Source organism: Sceloporus occidentalis, unplaced genomic scaffold (assembly GCF_023333645.1).
Source record: "Sceloporus occidentalis isolate IW3139 unplaced genomic scaffold, rSceOcc1.0.p SCAF_21, whole genome shotgun sequence".
In the NCBI taxonomy this organism is placed as follows: Eukaryota; Metazoa; Chordata; class Lepidosauria; order Squamata; family Phrynosomatidae; genus Sceloporus; species Sceloporus occidentalis.
Window position 1 is genome coordinate 10,536,877 of NW_028317001.1, and position 19,045 is coordinate 10,555,921.

The 19,045-nt window shown below is 42.9% G+C and overlaps 1 protein-coding gene across 1 annotated transcript in view; it reads left to right on the forward strand.

Annotated features, from left to right (window-relative positions):
* LOC149301585 (uncharacterized) overlaps nt 1-11,239 on the forward strand; it is a 339,201-nt gene extending 327,962 nt beyond the window's left edge. The window contains exons 2-4 of the mRNA XM_089484051.1: nt 6,539-6,705; nt 7,560-7,680; nt 9,991-11,239. Of these exons, the coding sequence (XP_089340177.1) occupies nt 6,631-6,705; nt 7,560-7,680; nt 9,991-11,141 (1,347 nt within the window). The 5' untranslated portion in view covers nt 6,539-6,630 and the 3' untranslated portion in view covers nt 11,142-11,239. The remainder of the gene's footprint in view (nt 1-6,538; nt 6,706-7,559; nt 7,681-9,990) is intronic.
* Nucleotides 11,240-19,045: the final 7,806 nt, after the last annotated feature.

Genomic DNA, 19,045 nt, shown 5'->3' on the forward strand with positions numbered 1-19,045 from the left:
CTTCTTCTATACACCTGATTGGCTAATTACAATGTAAACATACAGAATTCTTATAATCAGAACAGAAATACATGCATACATTAAAACTTCATCATCACTCCTTGCCCCCTCCTTTAGTAATTCAGTAGTTTTCCTTCTAACCTTGCTTCTGAATGTCAACTATGTATCCTTATCTCAGTAGTTTATGTTATGTCTTTTTACTGGTGCCAGCTTCCATCCAGGTCAAGATGCACTCATTATTCCTTTGCTCTAGTTTTTCTAAACTCCAAGCCTCTATTTTAAAAACTATCTCTCTGGCTGACAAAGGTGACTCCATCTTTCTATAGCTTTTTTATTTCAACAAAGAATTTCCACCACATTCCCCCCCTTTTGATGCTTCATCAATATTTTATATTGCATGATTTTGGCCCCATACAGACAGGACAAAATAAAGCTGCTTTGGGTCACTTTGGAGGTATGCTGTTTAAATAATGCATGCATCCTGAGAGTCCAGAAGCCACACAAAAGCCACAATCCAGTCCTAAGGACTGGAGCACAGCTTTGGTGCAGCTTTGGTGCAGCTTCCAGGCTCTTAAGATGCATGCACCATACCTCCAAAGTGACCCAAAGCAGCTTTATTTTGGCCTGTCTGTATGGGGCCACTATCAACTATTAACTATGTTTATATGACACTCTAAACTCAGAACAAAACAAACCTGTCTAGCAGTTACCAAAATATTAATATTCTTACCATCACCAGGCAATAACATCTTCCAGTCGGTCCAATTTCAGAAAGACAGTGTATAGCATTAATTAAACACACATATTCTCATTGCTTTTAACCCTTTGACACTTTTGTTGGATCTGATTCTCTGGAGTTTACTCTGGACACCAAGCTAATCTTCTGATAGTGATGTATTGTATATTTGTTTCATGCTTCAATAGGAAAACTCCACTATAAAGAATATTGTATCTGCTGTCAGAATCACCTCTCATTGAGAAACTATAATTTTTAGCCTGATGTTACAGACTCTTGCCAAGCAACTGTTACTATGCTTCTCTGGACTACTCTCATAACAGAATAGGAATGCCCAGGGTGCCGCATGTTTCAGATGTTCCTCCACTCCAGGGGCATCTTCCATCTCACGTTTCCTCAGGGAGATCACTATGGAATAGCTCTTGTTGTATAATGCCATTTAATCAGAATAGATCTGGCCTTCACACTTTAAGACTATCTCCAGATGTATAAAGGTCTCCCTCCTTTCAAAGAGCGTCCTGAGAAAAAACTTACCATGCTTGACTTGAATTTCATGCCAATTCCACACTTAACAATAGGAATCCTGACGACAAACACAATTATGTCTTTGATCATGGAGCTTGATGAGCTTGTTTCTTCTTTTCAATAGAATAGCTTTATTAACTTTATTGTGAAAATCACATGTTTGTTGCTTATGTCAGGAACATATGTGCATGTATATGTAGGCTTATGTTTTGGGATGTGATTTGATTTGGGATTGTGTATGATTGAACTTTATCACTCTTATAATTTATCACTTATAAAAACCTCAGTTGTTGACAGAAAACAAACAGAAACATAAATAAAGAACACAAACAAGGAATATAGACAAGAAAAAGAGGCAATGTCTCAAAAAAAAATTCTTTTGATGAAGCTTCAGCTCAAACTTGATTGAAGTCCAAGGTGGTGCCCATTTCAGTGGGGTGTGAAAATGGGACATGCACCTGTTCCTCTTATCTTCATCTGTGCCCCCCCCTGCTTTTCCCAGGCAAAGGAAAAGCAAAAAAACAAACAAAAAAAAAAAAAAACACCTGAAAAATACTAATTGACAAGTTCTTAGAAGTAGGGCCAGGGACGCGCCTCTTTCTGGCGGCCTGTACCCTGCCTTAGTATGTTTCACAAGTTTTGTTGCTTGTGAATATTTGTATTCTGTCAGGTCTCTTAATTGTATCTGTGTTGTTGTTGTTGGTCCTATATGGTTTTTTTCCTTTTAGCACCAAAGTTAAAAAAAAAATGTAGTATCCTGGAATCTAGAAAGCATATCCAGGAGAAGGTGTTTTGGCCACACTGTAAACAATAACATCCAAAATGTACAAAACAGTGGTGCCTTTCTCCTGTTTGATTTTTAACACTTTTGATCATAGAATTGTAGAGTTGGAAGAGACCGCAAGGGCCATCCAGTCCAACCCCATTCTGCCATGCAGGAACTTTCAATCAAAGCATCCCTGACAGATGGCCATCCAGCCTCTGTTTAAAGACCTCCAAGGAGGAAGACTCCACCAAAATCTCTGAGGGAGTTTGTTCCACTGTCGAACAGCCCTTACTGTCAGGAAGTTCCTCCTAATGTTGAGCTGGAATCTCTTTTCTTTTGCATTCATCCATTGCTCTGGGTCCTAGTCTCTGGGTCCTAGTCTCTGGAGCAGCAGAAAACAAGCTTGCTCCCTCCTCAATATGACATCCCTTCAAGTATTTAAACAGGGCTATCATATCACCTCTTAACTTTCTCTTCCCCAGGCTAAACATCCCCAGCTCCCTAAGGCGTTCCTCATAGGGCATGGTTTCCAGACCCTTCACCATTTTAGTCGCCCTCCTGATAAAAATCTGATAAAGAAGACCCTCTATTTTTTCAGGATGATGATGATGAGGATGATGATGGACCTCTCTATCTACAGATTTCTTTACCCATGGATTGAACCATCCAAAGCTTGAAAACATAGAAACACAATATAAATTCCAAGAGCAACTCTTGTTTTTGCCATTTTATATAATAGACATTGCTTTTGTTGTTGTTATTATTGCGTGTCTCCAAGTCGTTTTGAATTTATGGTGACCCTAAGGCAGACCTATCACAGGGTTTCCTTGGCAAATGTCTTCAGAATAGTTTTCCCATTGCCTTTCCCTGAGGCTGAGAGAGTGTGACTTGCCCAAAGTCACCCAATGGGCTTCCATGGTAGAGCTGGGATTCCAAAACTGAACTCCAGAGTCGTAGTTCCACTATGCTCAAACCACTAGGCCACACTGGCTCCTACAACATGGACATGGTTTCACTGGGCCATTGTATGTCATGGACTTGGGCAGCTTCCTCATCCATGGAGGTCATTTTATAAGCCCCCTTCTCCTCCTCCATTTACAGGCCCAGCTCCTTCTGCATGCCCTTCAACTCTCCCAGTTTGGAAGGGACATTACCCGATTCATCCTCTGCCCTCCCACCTTCTCAGCTGCTCTTCAAAGGCCACAGTTTCCTCCTCCTCCTGCCATTTCTACCCTTTTCTTGAGCTCACTGCCATTGCTGCAAACTGAGTCCAAAGGGGAAAAGGAGTCTGCCCTCCATGAAGACAGCCAAGGAGAAAGGAGAAGAGGGGCCCTTCCCAGAGGCTCAGGCAAAAGCAAAAGGCTGTATCCTCTCCTAGTTTGCTTCTCCTTCCTGAGAAACAACCTTGTAATCTTGATCATACTCTGAGGTTCCATGGTTTCTCTGGGATTCCCCCTCCCCCCCCAAAAAAATCTCATGGCCCCACAGAGTCTCCCAAGAAAGGAGAGGACTAGACACATAAAGAGACACACTTCCTTCCTTTTGGCCCGAGGAGCCTGGCCTCCTTCTCTCTCTGGAGCCTCAGGGAGAGAAAGCGATACCTCTGTTCAACTGGGGCCTCAGAGAAGGTTCTGGAACATTCTCCATAGTCACAAACAGCACAAAATGGCCCCCAGAACACAAAATGGCCCCCAGAACACAAAATGGCTGCCTCTGCCTGAGCTCTTGGCAGTTGGCAGTTGGAGGCCTTCAGAGGAGAGAGAGAGACTGAGAGAAGAGTGGAAGGGGGTCCTGGAGGGAGGGGGCCTTGGGAGATATTGCCAGAACCTGTTATTGAGATCAGTTATAATGCTGTATATATTCAGTTCATATATAATAACTTCATGTATGTTTTGAGATATCTGATCTGTATTGTTCTGTTAGCTAAGATGTTGGGGGGGGGGGTGGAGAGTATATGGGAAGAATATTAAAGTGGTGTTAGTTTCTAAGTGGGGCCCTATTAACTGCTTTGGAGTGTTGTTTTAGACAACTAGCTGGCAATGTTGCAAATGTCTTGAGTGAGGCTGGGTTGTGATGGGGACCTGGCTAAGTGTGTCTGGGGTGGGGAACTAGCAGGGGGCGTTTTTGTATGTACAACGCTGTGTAAATTTACAGAGCTTTATAAATAAAGGTTAATAATAATAATAATAATAATAATAATAATCATTTTAAAAGTGTACATTTTTCTCTGAAGCCTCAGACTCTGCAAAAAGTGTTACAGATCACTACTGCAATGCTCTTACAATAGACTTTCTACTTTTGGTATACGTTTGGATGTGGACCATTGATCAGAGGATTCCAAACCTCACAGATACAGAGCCTTCCTGAGATATTCGGTGTTCGCTTCCTAACAAAGGGGTTTTTGGCCTCATAAAGGGTTTGAGTCAAAAGAGGAGGGGTCTCTAATAGGAGGGCCACTGAGACAACGATTGTCCCCCAAACTACACCAAAAGTAGCTCCTTTGGGAGGTTTTAAAATCAAGTGAATGTACATAAACTGAAAAGATATAACCTTATTACTGATCTTAATAACAGGTTCTGACACCTAGTGAGACATCAGATAGTAGTAGTAGCCTTTTCTCTTTCCAATGGGGTTTACAGTGCATTCCCTGGACTGGATCTCCCAGCATCCACAGGGCCAGAGAGAGGAGGGTCCTGCCCTGCATAGGGCTGCCATTTCATGGGTCTTAGGCTCTGGGAGTGTGTGCCTTTGGCCAGTGTCCGTGTGGCTGGGGCTCCAGGGTCCGTTAGTCCCTCGTGCCTTGTTCCATATTAACTGCAGGAGGAGCCTGTGAGGGTGGGGCAGGGGGCGGGGTCTTCCAGCTCCTTTGCCCTCATTGGCCAGACTGAAGAAGGGGCGGAGCTTCTGCCTCTCTATTCAGCTCTGTGCGCGGAAGAGAGAGTGAGGAGCAGAGAGTGAGAAGGGGACAGAGAGACACAAGGAGGAAGGAGAGAAATAAAGACAAGGAGGGAAGGAAGTAGGGGAGAGGAGAGGAAAGGAGAGGAGAGGGGAGGGACAAGGCCTGGAAGAGGTAGGCTTCACTGCTGTGCTGAGGCCTCCAACTGCCAAGCGCTGAGGTGGTGGCCATTTTGTGTCTTGGTGGCCATTTTGTTTTCTGGCAGCCATGTTGTGCTGCTTGTGACTGTGGGGAATAAAGTTCCAGAACCTTCTCTGAGGCCTCAGTTGAACAGAGGCCTCTCTTTCTCTCCTGGGGCTCCAGAGTCAGAAGGAGGCCAGGCTCCTTGGGCCAAAAGGAAGGAAGTGTGTCTCTTTGTGTGTCTTTTCTGAGAGGGTTTTCTTATAACACAGCTCTGCTCCTTCTGGGGAACATGGGTTTTAAAAGGGATCAGAAATGGGGAGAATAGTTTTAATACAAGCCTTATTCTTCTTATTCTTCACAAACATTGGACGTTGGCATCTAAGAGGAGGCTAGTCCCCCAAAACTAGCCCAAAAGGAGCTCCTTTGGGAGGTTTTAAAAGTCTCCCCCGTTTCCTTATTAAGAGATTTTGAGGGAAGAAGGAAGGAGGCAGACCAGACCATCTCATATTATTCCCAAATAAACATAGAAACAAACAAGAACAACAAAAATAAGGATTAGACAGAAAAGCAAACTGCTTATTTCTTTTAAAGGAAAACCGTTATTAAGAAGGTGAAAACAAGACTTGGGTGCTTCTGCCCTTTTACAACCGACTCAGGCTGTATCTGCACTGCAGAAATAATCCAGTTCGAAACCACTTTAACTCTCCTGGCTCCATCCTGTGGAATCCTGGGATTTGTAGTCTGTTGTGGCACCAGAGCTCTCTGGCAGAGAAGGCTAAGTGTCCCAAAGGAAAAAGCCCAGGATTCCATAGCACTGAGCAGTTAAAGTCGTGTCAAAGTATCTTATTTCTGCAGTGTGGATGCAGCCTTCTTGGGAAAGGGGCAGATGATGGGGGAAAGCACTGGGGAACTCTGGAGGTTTCAGCAGATGATTTATTTATTTATGTATTTATGATGCCCTCATTTCACATCTAGCTACAGGGACATAACCAGGGCCCTCTCCAATTCCCCATCCCCTCATCCTTCACCACTCTAATAAGGCATGGAGTATCTGTTGTGTAGAGGATCTGCAGTGAATCTATGCTAGGTCCAGGGGGCTTTGTTTGAAGCAGAGGGAGGAAGGGGATGCCCACCTCTGTATTGGCCCAAAGGAGGCATATGTCACTTGCGTGTGTCACCAGGAGGATGCTGTTATCTTTATTCCACATTATTTCCTGTTCTAGATCAGAGTCTGATTTGCAAATATCGTATTGTTTTTATCCATTAGAAAGAGCTTTCTTAATTGTCTGTCAAAGAACCATGAAAGATCATAACCCTGATCATTAGGATCTTCTCATGTCTTTATTCTATAACCAGTTCTATTTATTTGGATTAATTCTTTATAGGAGATCCAATTTGCATCCTTTTATGAATCTCTGGTCTCTTCTGTCAGGAACTTCATCTCGGCCCCCTTGGACACAGTTTTGGGGCACCTTTTGCTGGAAGTGACCCAAGTGCAAGACCACCAGGACCCCTGCCCACCTGATGGCTGACACAGAGGCCAAACGGAGGGAGTTGGGCTCCAAGACAAAGAGGATGCAAACCTACAAGAACTCCTTGGTGAGTCGAGGTTCTTGACTATTAGTTCCATCTGTGTCACTGCTGGGCCAGTTCATGAAAGCAAGCGGAGAACATACTCTCCCAATTTAGCAGAGACAGTTCTGGTTAATCCTCTATCAGGACTGTCACTTTTTCAGGGGCTTTTAAAAATGTCCGGATTGCTCTCTCCTCTTCCCACTTTCCCCCTTCTCAGCTCACTTCAATTCCTGAGTGTCATTCAGTTTGCACCCCATCAACTCAAAAGTGGGGAGAGGAGATGAAAGAAGGAGACAGGATATGGCCCTTCCCAGGAGACTGAGGCAAAAGTAAACTGCTGTGCCCTTCCTAGCTTGTGTGATCTTTCTCATAATAAACTTTGGCCATCTTCACCGCCTTCTGGGTTGCTTGTCCACATGTGCCCTGCTTTTCCAATCTGTCAAATATTGGGTGCTATGGGAGAACATCTCTGGATCTAAATATGGGGTGGGTCCAGTGGCCCTCAAGCCCACAGTGCTCCCCAGAAATGTTTTTTAATAATGACATTTGGTTCTAAAATGTGGCAAGAAATGTCTAAATGCACTATAATTCTTTGGTGGCCAAATTTACTGTATGTGTTGGGATAGTGAGTATCATAATCCATCCTCTATATCCCACCCATGGCCTAAATTATATTGTTTATTATATTGTATATTATATTGAAAGGATTCAAGACAAACTGGATCTCGAAGGCAGGAGTTTGTTTTTCTTGCTGACAGAATTTAAAGTTTATTTCCTGTACTGAATTGTGAAGTGATGAAATAATATTTGGATGCACCATGTGTTTTCCTCCCCTTTTGCTTAGTCACTCTCTGGATGAGGGCTATTTTCTGTTGCAGGTGACCTTTGCGGATGTGGCTGTATATTTTACCGAGGACGAATGGAAACTCTTGACGAAGAAGCAGCGGCTTATGTACAATTATATAATGATGGAGACTTATGAGAATGTGGCCTCAGTGGGTAAGGAACCAGAATCCACTAGCATTATAGAATCATAGAGTTGGAATAGACCACAAGGGCCATACAGTTCAACCCCCTTCTGCCATGCAGGAATACACATTCCAAGCACCATCCAGCCTCTGTTTAAAGGCCTCCAAAGAAGAGGACTGCACCAAACTCTAAGGGAGTATATTCCACTGTGGAAGAGCTCTTACTGTCCCAAGGTTCCTCCTAATGTTCAGGTGGAACCTCTTTCCCTGTGGCTTGCATCCATTGTGATGTCTCCTTTTCTCTGTAGCAGCAGAAAGCAAGCTTGCTCCGTCTTCAATACAACCCTTTCCAATATTTAAACATGGATATCATATCCACTCTTAAATTTCTTTTCTCCAGGGTAAACATACCCAGCTCTCTAAGCTGCTCCTCATAGGGCTTGATGGTTTCCAGATCCTTCACCATTTTGGTTGCCCTCATCTGGGCATGTTCTAACTGAATTGTGGAGCTCAGAATTATTCCAAGTGAGGATTATTCCAAGTGAGGCCTGACCAAAGCAGAATAGAGTGGCACTATTACTTCCCTTGATCTAGAAACTATACTCGTATTAATGCAGCCTAGAATCACATTGGCCTTTAGGAGTCCTAGATCCCTTTCAAGCGCAGTTTAATTGTGATAGCAACATCCTGTAGAATATCTGAATTTGTAGTTTAGTGAAGCACTATTGGAGAGACAACAAAGGAGAGGGGCCTTGGGGATTGGGAGGCAGCCATGAACTTGACAGATTTTAAGAACTAGTTTGAGAGAACTTCTGAGAATTGGATCAAATCCTTGTTTGTAGATATTTTTAGGGGTTCCATTTACCAATTATGAGTAAAATCTATGAAGGGAGGAAAGGGGGACACAAACCTGCTTGTCTTCTAATGTTTCTTTTCCTACCTGAGCTTGCTTAGTTCCTTGGTTGATTCCAGAGGGCCTTTGTTACCCAAAATGCTGGAGTCTGGGAAGGATACTCCCAAGTGCTACGCTTTTAGGGGAATGGGGTACTCAGCTGAAAGTAGACATATAGTTTGGTTGGGGCAAAAGCAACCTTGGGATTCAGTTCAACTATACCAGGCCCGGAAGCACAGAGAACTCCAAAGGCTTTTGAAATAGGTTTTTATGTTTTATTTAGGGGAAAAGCAATATATACACATATACACGCATATAAAGATATAGGTGTTCACACACACACGCAAAGACTAGTAACAAAGGTGGGAGTGGTGAACAGTGTGAACCTTTGCTAATGGTAAAACTTGACCTAGGTGGATTTTGATTGGAATTGTTCAGGGTCCAGAATGGTGAGAGAAGTCAGTAAGTTCCATGGCAAGTGGGGTTGGTGAGTGCATTGAGGTGCTTAGCCATGTAAACCGACAGACTCTCTGTCTGTAATTGGACTGACGTCGAAGAACGGCCAGTCAGGGCAGATATTTATACTGTAATTGTTTCTTGGGGTCAGAAACCGAGTGTTCAAAAAGGTTTATATCAATTTAGAAAGATTCCTGGGGGAGAGAATGGTTTGAATCCAAATTAAATTCAATGGGTGCTTGGTGGAAATATCTCAGACAAAAAGGATTGGCACACTGGCTCTTGGTCCTTCTTGGCTCTGAATTCCTATTGTGCTCACAAGCCAATATACAGCGTAATCTGAGGGTGACACTCCTAGATGCAGCTCAAGAATAACATAGCAGAGTATGGAAACAAATATCCAGATATAGATATTGGCAATTCACTGACCACTTTTCAATTAAAAATAAATCAGAAACACAATTGGTTTCATACAAATAATAATACAAATATTTGTAAGCTCTCCTCTCTGACTTCCATCAACTTCACCATCTCTTGTAACACAACTCCAATCTAATCCACACCAATCAGCTGTATACTGTATTGTTTGTGAGTCATCTCCTAGTGCCAAACACCATGGAGGGACCCCTGCAGTTAGCTTTTGACTCAGGACTCTATGGCACTCTCACTGGATATTATGCCACCTGTCAATCAAAGTATTTTTGCACGTTTTTAATGGAATATTTTTTCCAACAGTCCTTTGACTATCTGCTTCCACTGATTCCCTCAAGGCAGTCCCCATACGGTCTCTTCTTTGGTAGCTCCGATGAGTAAGGATACAATCATTATATGGATTTGGGGGCATCCAGAACAGGGTCATGCCCAGGTCACTCACACCAACTTTATTAATCTAATTTGAAATAGGCAGGGGTGAACGTGGGGCTAAATCTTGGGGTAACATCTTCCTCTCTTAATGCTGAGATTAGTCTTGTCTGTCATTTTCCTTGTTTACAGAATCACTTGTCAGTCATGAGAGAATCCACACAAGAAAGAAGTCACATAAATGTCAGCATTGTGGGGGAAAATTTGCTTACAAGTCAATCTTAGTCATGCATCAGAGACTCCACACAGGAGAGAAGCCATACAAATGCCAGCATTGTGGGAAAGGTTTTTATTTGAAGTCACTCCTAGTGACACATCAGAGAATCCACACAGGAGAGAAGCCATACAAATGCCAGCATTGTGGGAAAGGTTTTTCTACAAAGTCACACCTAGTGAGACATCAGAGAGTCCACACAGGAGAGAAGCCATTCAAATGCCAGCGTTGTGGGAAATATTTTTCTTCAAAGTCATACCTATTGGCACATCAGAGAGTCCACACAGGAGAGAAGCCAAACAAATGTCAGCCTTGTGGGAAAGGTTTTTCTTCGAAGTCAGACCTAGTGATCCATCAGAGAGTCCACACAGGAGAGAAGCCATACAAATGCCAGCATTGTGGGAAATGTTTTTATTTGAAGTCAATCCTAGTGTTACATCAAAGAGTCCATACAGGAGAGAAGCCATACAAATGCCAGCATTGTGGGAAATGTTTTTATTTGAAGTCAATCCTAGTGTTACATCAAAGAGTCCACACAGGAGAGAAGCCATACAAATGCCAGCATTGTGGGAAATGTTTTTATTTGAAGTCAATCCTAGTGTTACATCAAAGAGTCCACACAGGAGAGAAGCCATACAAATGCCAGCATTGTGGGAAATGTTTTTCTCGGAAGTCAAGCCTTCTGACACATCAGAGAGTCCACACAGGAGCGAAGCCATACAAATGCCAGCATTGTGGGAAATATTTCTCTCAGAAGTCAAACCTAGTGAGGCATCAGAGAGTCCACACAAGAGAGAAGCCATACAAATGCCAGCATTGTGGGAAAGGTTTTTCTACAAAGTCACACCTAGTGAGACATCAGAGAGTCCACACAGGAGAGAAGCCAAACAAATGTCAGCATTGTGGGAAAGGTTTTTCTTCGAAGTCAGACCTAGTGATCCATCAGAGAATCCACACAGGAGAGAAGCCATACAAATGCCAGCATTGTGGGAAAGGTTTTTATTTGAAGTCAATCCTAGTGTCACATCAGAGAGGCCACACAGGAGAGAAGCCACACAAATCCCAATAGTGAACTAACATTATTATTGTCAATAATGAATACAAAAAATATATTTTCAATCCAGTGGTGCTAAGAAAAGGCCCTTGTGATTTTGTTTGTAAGCTTTGTCTGTCGATATGTCTGTTTGTGTTCTAAAGTTGTATTTTGTTATTTTTAGGTTTTAATTGCTAATAGTATAGTTAATTTCTTTAGCTTGTAAATTTGGGTGGGGATTGTGGATCGAAGTATAGGTTAGGTAGATGGGGGGCTGGGATTTGTTAGAGCTGTCTAGAATAGTTATGGAATTATAGCTTTGCAATGTGTTGGATGTTGGCTGAAGAAAGTTGGGGGCAGGTATTGACAGAAAGGGCTAGTTTGTGGGAATGGCAAAGGGGGCCTTGTTTCCTGTGGGGCATAGACTGTGGGAATTGGAGGTGAGGCTCGGTTTGGAAGAGGGGGGAGTTTTAGGTGTTGGGGTTTCAATATATTCTTTGGATTCGGGAGGGTAGTTCTAGTTTAAACACTGAATTCCTTCTATGTATTTTCAATAAAGTTCTTTGCTATTTCAACACACTGGACTCTTTGATGCACAGAAGTTCTGAATTTGCCCAAAATTGACCCTTTCTTCTCTCCTTAGTCCTCAGCTCCATTCCCAGCCATAAGAACAGCAGAGGAAAATACATACACACAGAGACTAACTAGAGCCTTCCTTTCCTGCCTTTCCCTCCTGAGTCCAGCTCTGCATTTTGGGCTCCAAGATGTGGTCCATCTTATGGATAGGTATCCTGACCAAAGCAAGATTGTCTTCATGGACCAAAGCGACGTCCTCTTACCAGCTCACTGACGGAGAACCCGGCTGGGAAGGCCTGATCCTAGGTGACTGAGCTATCATCACCCAGCCAGGTCTCCGTGAAACATCCCAGGTCAGCCTCTTCGTCCAGTAGGAGATCATAGACTATGTGCGTTGTATTTTGGACTGACCTGGCGTTACACAAGAGCAGGGAAAGGTTCTGTGGTTGGTTTGGTATGCTCTCCAGCCCTTTTGGGATAGGAGGGTGAATGGAAGGGAGATAGATATTTGTCAGGCTCCTAATTGCAGCCCCTCTTGCAACACAAAAAGCAGTACTTTGAAAAAGGAACAGCTTGTATTGAAGAAGATACATGTAATAGAAGTGACTTTTTTATGTCAGGAATGAAAGAAAGTATAAACATATCATTTTTATAACCATATCAATTTACCCCACCCAATTAGGCTATAAAGATAATTAATTGGATAGCCCTTTCCTGCGCAGTGTCCTCCCATCTGGGATTGTGGCAGCGTTTCTAAAAACAATTAAGCTCTCATGTGCCTTCTCACAATCACTGCACCTGTGGCCTTGGACCACAGAACTCAGCCACACAACAATTTTCATTAACATTATGTCTTAACTATATATATGTGTGTGTGTGTGTGTGTGTGTGTGTGTGTGTGTGTGTGTATATATTGAAACCCCATCAATCCCAATCTAATATGATACCATATGAAAATATAATAGACCCATAACAACATAATACAATATAAAAATACCAATAACTCTCTATGTTCCTCCTCCTTTTACAGAGCAGTCTTTTAAACTCAAGCCTCTGTTAGAAGGATAATTCCCACACATTCCAATGCTAGCAAACAATCACATTCTTTATAATAATAATAATAATAATTTTTATTTATATCCCGCCTTTCCAATTGCATGATCAAGGCGGCTTACAAGACAAGAAACGATCTCCCTACCATGATCCCGCCATGATCTCCCTACCTCTTTCTAGTATCTTCTATTAAAGCACATATTAAAACATATTATTTTAACCCACCATAAATCCTATCTATCTTAACTCTATTCTAAACCTAAACCTATAACTCTTATGGCATGAATCCCTAAATGAATAAATGCGTGAATAAAGATATTCATGACATATTGTGACTTCAGGCTGGTGCTCCTTACCTGAATGAGACTGGCCCATTGCAACCTCAGGCTGATGCTTCTTGCCTGAAAATTGAGTCTGGCCCATTGCAACCTCAGGCTGATTCTCGTTGCCTGAGAGATTGAGACTGGCCCATTGTGACTTCAGTCTGATGCTCCTTGGATGAAGGATTGTGACTTCAGGGTGGTGCTCTTTACCTGAAGGATTGAGACTGGCCCATTGCAACCTCAGGCTGATGCTCCTTTCCTGAAGGATTGAAACTGGACCATTGTGATCTCAGCCTGAGGTTCCTTGCCTGAAGAATTGAGATGGTACTATTGTGACTTCAGGATGGAGCTCTTTACCTGAAAGATTCAGACTGGTCCAATTTGAACTCAGGCTCATTAAGACTTCATGCTGATGCTCCTTGCCTGAAAAACTGAGACTGGCCCATTGCAACCTCAGGCTGATGCTCCTTGCCTGAAAGATTGAGTTGGGAGAATTGTGACTTCAGACTGGTGCTGTATACCTGAAGGACTGGGACTGGCCCATTGCGTGTCAGAAACAGTGTATAAGGGTTCTGTCATAAAGAGTAAAAATATTAGGGTTTGGTTATTAAAGTAGGAGTTATAGTTGTAGTTCATAGTAGGTAGTGTAGAATCTTTGCCAGTTGAAGCAACCAATGAATTAAGCCTTCCCTATTCCAATAAGCTACAGCTCTTCCATATGAGCTGGATATTAGTGCAGAGTCCTTTCCTCTTGAGTTGCCCCTCCCCCCCCCCCCCCCAAAATGGAAAAGAGGCACAATCGTCACCTTCCTGAAAATGATCCCAGAAAACTGGAAGTTCAATGCCAAGCCCTGATGTACAGCCCCCCTGTTACCCATGCTGCTTTATATAAATTTTGGAATCAATGATAACCCTTGGATGACCCCTGGCCAGACTCCAAGCCTGTCCGCCATTACTGGCAAAGCGAGAGGACATGTACACCTCCCCTGAGGGGAGCAGCGACATTAACAACTTAGAAGGTCTGGGAAGTCGCATGAAGGGATTATCTTGAGTCAGAAGGAGTGAAATGTTTGCCTTCCCTGAAGCTATCACCCCCTCCTCAAGTCTGTTGTCCGAACAACTTAAGTCATTGATACTATCAGATTCAGACATCCAGGTGAAAAGAAAACAATTAAACACCTTTGTTTCGGCCAAGCCAGCCTCTTTGCCTCAGGCGAGATTTCGCCTATAAAAAGTCCCAACTTTTGCTGCTCAGCACGCCATCCCAAAGGTCTACTTACTCCACGTCAGTTAGACCTCTGTTCTGGTAGCCGGCATTTCTGCTCAAACCCAGGTTGCGGAGCAGACTTGTCCCACTGTCCCACATCCCATTCGCTTCTCGGAGGAAGACTACATCTTGGTGAGTATACCATTAGCAAAGCCTAAAACATCTTTTCCATATTTCCATGAGCCTTGAATGTGTGTGTGTGAGTGTGTGCATTGAGTGTGTTCCCCCTTGTTTTCAATAGAGTAAACATTTAGTTATTGCAATCTGTCTCAGCTTCAGTTATTGAGATACCCTGGTCTCTTGGTATAAATATTGGGAGGGCGATCCTGGGAGGGACCGTCGTAGCAGGCCCCCTCTTGCAATATTTGAGCTAATAACAACGATAATAAAATTCCCCTAACGGACCCTTGGCTACACCCCTACTGCTCCATGTAAAAAGGACAAGGAAAACACACATGTTACAGTAGAAGATCCCAAATAAAACCTGATCCTTTCTAGCCCAGGTTTAGATCCTGGGGACAGAGAGGGAAATCTGAGTTTGACTCGGGAGTCAGTGCATGTTGTGTGTGTCGATATAGGGCTAGATAGGAGACAGAAATTCATCTTCAGCATCCTTTCTCATAGTCACAACCAGTTGAATTGTAGCAACACCTCATTTATGCTAAAAGTGATGCTTCCGTAATTGACACTGTCCTTCAGATTCTCATTGAAGAATACAGGATGCTCAAAATAGGGCAGAGGTTTATTTGAATGTTTCTGTAAGGACAAGATACTTTCAGACCAAGAACTTTGTAGCAGAAGTAGCATAAATGATGATTATAATAGAGCTTTACAAAATACAGTAGCCCCTCCCAATTCACGGGGGATCCATTCCGGACCCCTCACGAAAATGATGACTCTCACATACTTGAGTCCCATAGAAAATAATGGGCTGCACACCCATGGCACCGGGAGGGGAGGCGTATGCAGGAGCATGCCGTTTTATTAATGGTCACCTGTCCTCCCACAAGGAGTGAGGTTGCGGATACCAAGTCCTCAAAAAGGGAGTGACAACTGTACAACAAAATGTGTGAAGGCTGCTTCTCCCAAAAAAAAAATCCTATTTAGTTTTTGTTAATTAAGTCTTATCAAATAATAAACTTATAAACCATCAAAAACGTACTTTCAACTGCTCATATTTCTACACTTTCTCTCTAGTGGATACCTCTAAAGGTATAAATTCTGAGAGAAAAAAAATGCTTTCCAAAGCCTTACATTACTATGCTTCTCTCCTGTGTGAATGCTATGGTGGCGAGTAAGGTTGGTACCTAAAGTAAAAGGCTTGCCATACTCCTGGCATTTGTATGGCTTCTCCCCTGTGTGGACTCTCTGATACCTCAAAAGGGTTGACTTCTGAACAAAGCATTTCCCACACTGCTGACATTTGTGTGTTTTTCTCCACTGTGGACTTTCTGATGCCTGAAAAGCTTTGACTTAAAAGCAAAGCATTTCGCACACTGCTGGCATTTGTTTGATTTCTCCTCAGTTTCGATTCTCTGACGAGTTTCAAGTTCTTCTATAAAGAAGGGCAAAGACAGAGAAGAGTCATATCAGCATTAAGAGAGGAGAGACGCCTGGGATCTACTATGGAGCTAAGCAAAGGTCATCTAGGCAAAAAAACTGGAGAGATAAAGTAGTTTCTGTGTCCCCTTTCCTTCATATTAGTCACAGTTGCTAAATGGAACTCCTTAAAATGTTAGAAAACAAGGACTTGAGCTGGTTCACACCAATTACTTGAACCAGTTGAACCAGTAAAATTTGGATTCTTCCATAAATGTTGATGTATAATTGGATTCTTCCATATTTGTTGTTGGAGAGATATGGAAGAATCCAAACTGAATGTAATTATATAGTTTATAGAAAGTGGTAGTGGTCTTATATATTTGGAAAAAAGGGTTGAGTGAAGTTAGTGCAACTGGATGGTGGGAAGGTTAATTCATTGAGTTTGTGGAGCTGGCTAACGGAAGGGTTAATTCCTGGAGTGAACATAATGTGGAGGGAAAGGAATGGGACCCATAGCAAGCACCCAAGCCTCACTCGCCCACATGCCCCCTCCTCACCCCCCACCCCCCGATGCGAAAGCTGAGAAGGTGAAAGGGTTGGTTGGAGATAAGTTTAATGTATGTTAACTTGGTGAGATTGCTTGACTGGGTTTATTGGTACTTTGGTTGAATTTAAGGTTTCAAAATGGTGGGAGCAGATGGGAATTATCTCACTGTTGTGGGGAGGTTTGGTGGGAACTTGCTGGCCATTCAGTGGTTCTCAAAACAACATATTTGGGGGGAGATTTTGGATGATGAGGTAATTAACTTGTCAATTATATTTTTAGCAGGAATAAAATACCCAATAGGTCTTGTTGTGGAGTGGGATGTTAATTGGGGATATAAAATGGTCAAATTTTTATCGTTAGCTAGATCTGAATATAACGCCATGAACCATGCCTTTTATGCAATCTCTTACTTTCAATAAAATTTTTAGTTTAGATTCCTGTTCTGAAATTTGACTTTGTTGATGAAGACTTTGTTAGACTTGTTTCTGACAATCATCAACCGAGCCAAAACACGTGTAAAAGGAGTGTCAAGTAGTAGATACTCTAAGGAGGTATTTATTACAGCTAACAAAATATAACTAAAATATAAGTCATGCAAGATATTAAGAATCTTGCAGGTACAATATTTGTAAGTATATAATATTCAATATATAAAAGCTATTAAAATAATAAATAGACCTAAACGTCCAGTTCTGAGAGTAACTTCCAAGATCCTCTCTTTAACTCTCTCTCTCTCGATATCCAACCGACACAATTCCCCCAACTGTCTCTTGGTCTCTCAGGCCTTATATCTCCTTCTCATGGAAGCTTCCAGAAGGGCCTTTATCCTGGTCTCTGATTGGTCAAGAGAGCCTTCCGCAGTGATGTCATTCTGCATTTGCATAAACCTCCCTTTACTGCCTGAAGAAAACCTCCATTGACTGGAGCCCTGTTATTACTACAACAACAACAACAACAACAACAACAACCCCTCTTTTCCTTGGAAGAGATTCACAACTATACCTTGTTTCCCTGCTGGGAAGAATAGGAGGATTCCAGAGGTTCCCATTTCCACTAAGATTAGGAGCTCCCAAATTCCCATGGAAGAGGTTTCCTAAGGTATGTGCCAGGACAGAGCGGGGAACGGGGGGCTCCTCATGGGTGAATGGCCGTTTGTCAGCTGCACTTGAGGCTCAGGGTCCCTAAGAAGGGGAGGTGACCAGCCCCCCCAGAATCCCCTCTGAGCCTCCAGAAGAGCAAGACTCAGGGAAGGGACAGTCTGTAATGGGCTGAGAGCCGCTTGGACCAAACCTAGAGGGCACTTTCCCAAAAGCTGGCCAGGATTGGTTTCAGGGGCTGGCATTTTCCTCTCAGAGGACCATCAGGATCTCAAAGACCACTCCCCATTTTGGATTTTGTCTTTTGACTGTGTTGCCGTCAGTGGAGACTTGCTTACTCCTAAGGTGCCATGGAGATGAGCATGGAACATACAGGGAAGGTGGCTTTTGCAGTCTTTTCCACCATTGAGCTTACCTTGTCAAAAGAGAGCAGGAAAGTAATCGGGGGGAGAAAGCAAAGTCCCACATTTGCTCCCATAAGCTCCCCCTGAAGCTTTTCCCAGCATGCCCTAGTCCTCAGTCTCCCTCCCAGGCTCCTCCGTTTCCTAAAGAGATGGAAACCTTCAAGGGAGAGTCCTTGGCGGTCAAGCCAAGCTCTCCTCTGCTTCCCCAAGGCCTCCTTCTCCATCCACTTCTGGTCTTTGGAAGGGAGACCTAGACTGCTCTTGGGAAAGTTAATTTTGGAGATACAGGGACTCCCAAATCCTCCTAGTCTGGTTCTAGCATTAAGTATGTCAAATATCTGCAATGAACTGGGCCAGGTCTTGCGTCAGGAGTGGGGATCCTGGGGCTCTCGCTCTGTATCCCATTAAGAAAAAGACTGAATCTCCATGACTTGTGCTAAGTTTCATACTCTTATGATGGGCAGCCAGGAAAACAGAATGCTTCAAAGAATTCAAAGGTTTATTGGATGGAGATTGAAGTGTAAGATGCCTTAAAATCATATGATCTGAATCAAAGACAGCATCAAAGGGGGCTCTAATAGTTTTACAGGACAGAATCTGGAAAGACACTTCCTCCAAACAAAAAGTATTTCACGCTTCCACTTTCTCTCCTTTCTGGAAATGCTGATGCCTCAAGGGCTGGATCCTAAGCAAAACAGAGATGCGGTTTGAACTGCAATTCAGAGGTCAAGGTTTGTATGTGGTTTTTGATGCAATTTACTATTTTCAAGGTCCAACTTATAATTTTAATGCCTTTGCATTGTTTTGAATTTGTACTGTATTAAATGTATTGTTAGCCACCCTGAGTCCCTATATTGGGAGAAAGGATGGATGTATATAAATAAAATAAATAAACTGGAGATCCCTTGAAGATCCATGGGTTTCTTGGTGTAAATAGCCCCTCTACCCACAGAGACTGAATGAGTCTGTCCAGAATTGCTATGGGTCATTTTTGGCACCTGGGTTGTATCTCCATTGCCCAAACCTAGCACTTTGACACCATGAAGCTTCCAGGACTCTCCCACAGAATCCTGGGATTTCTTATTTCATGAAGTACTTGGAATTATATAGCAACTTTCATGAATGATTGTA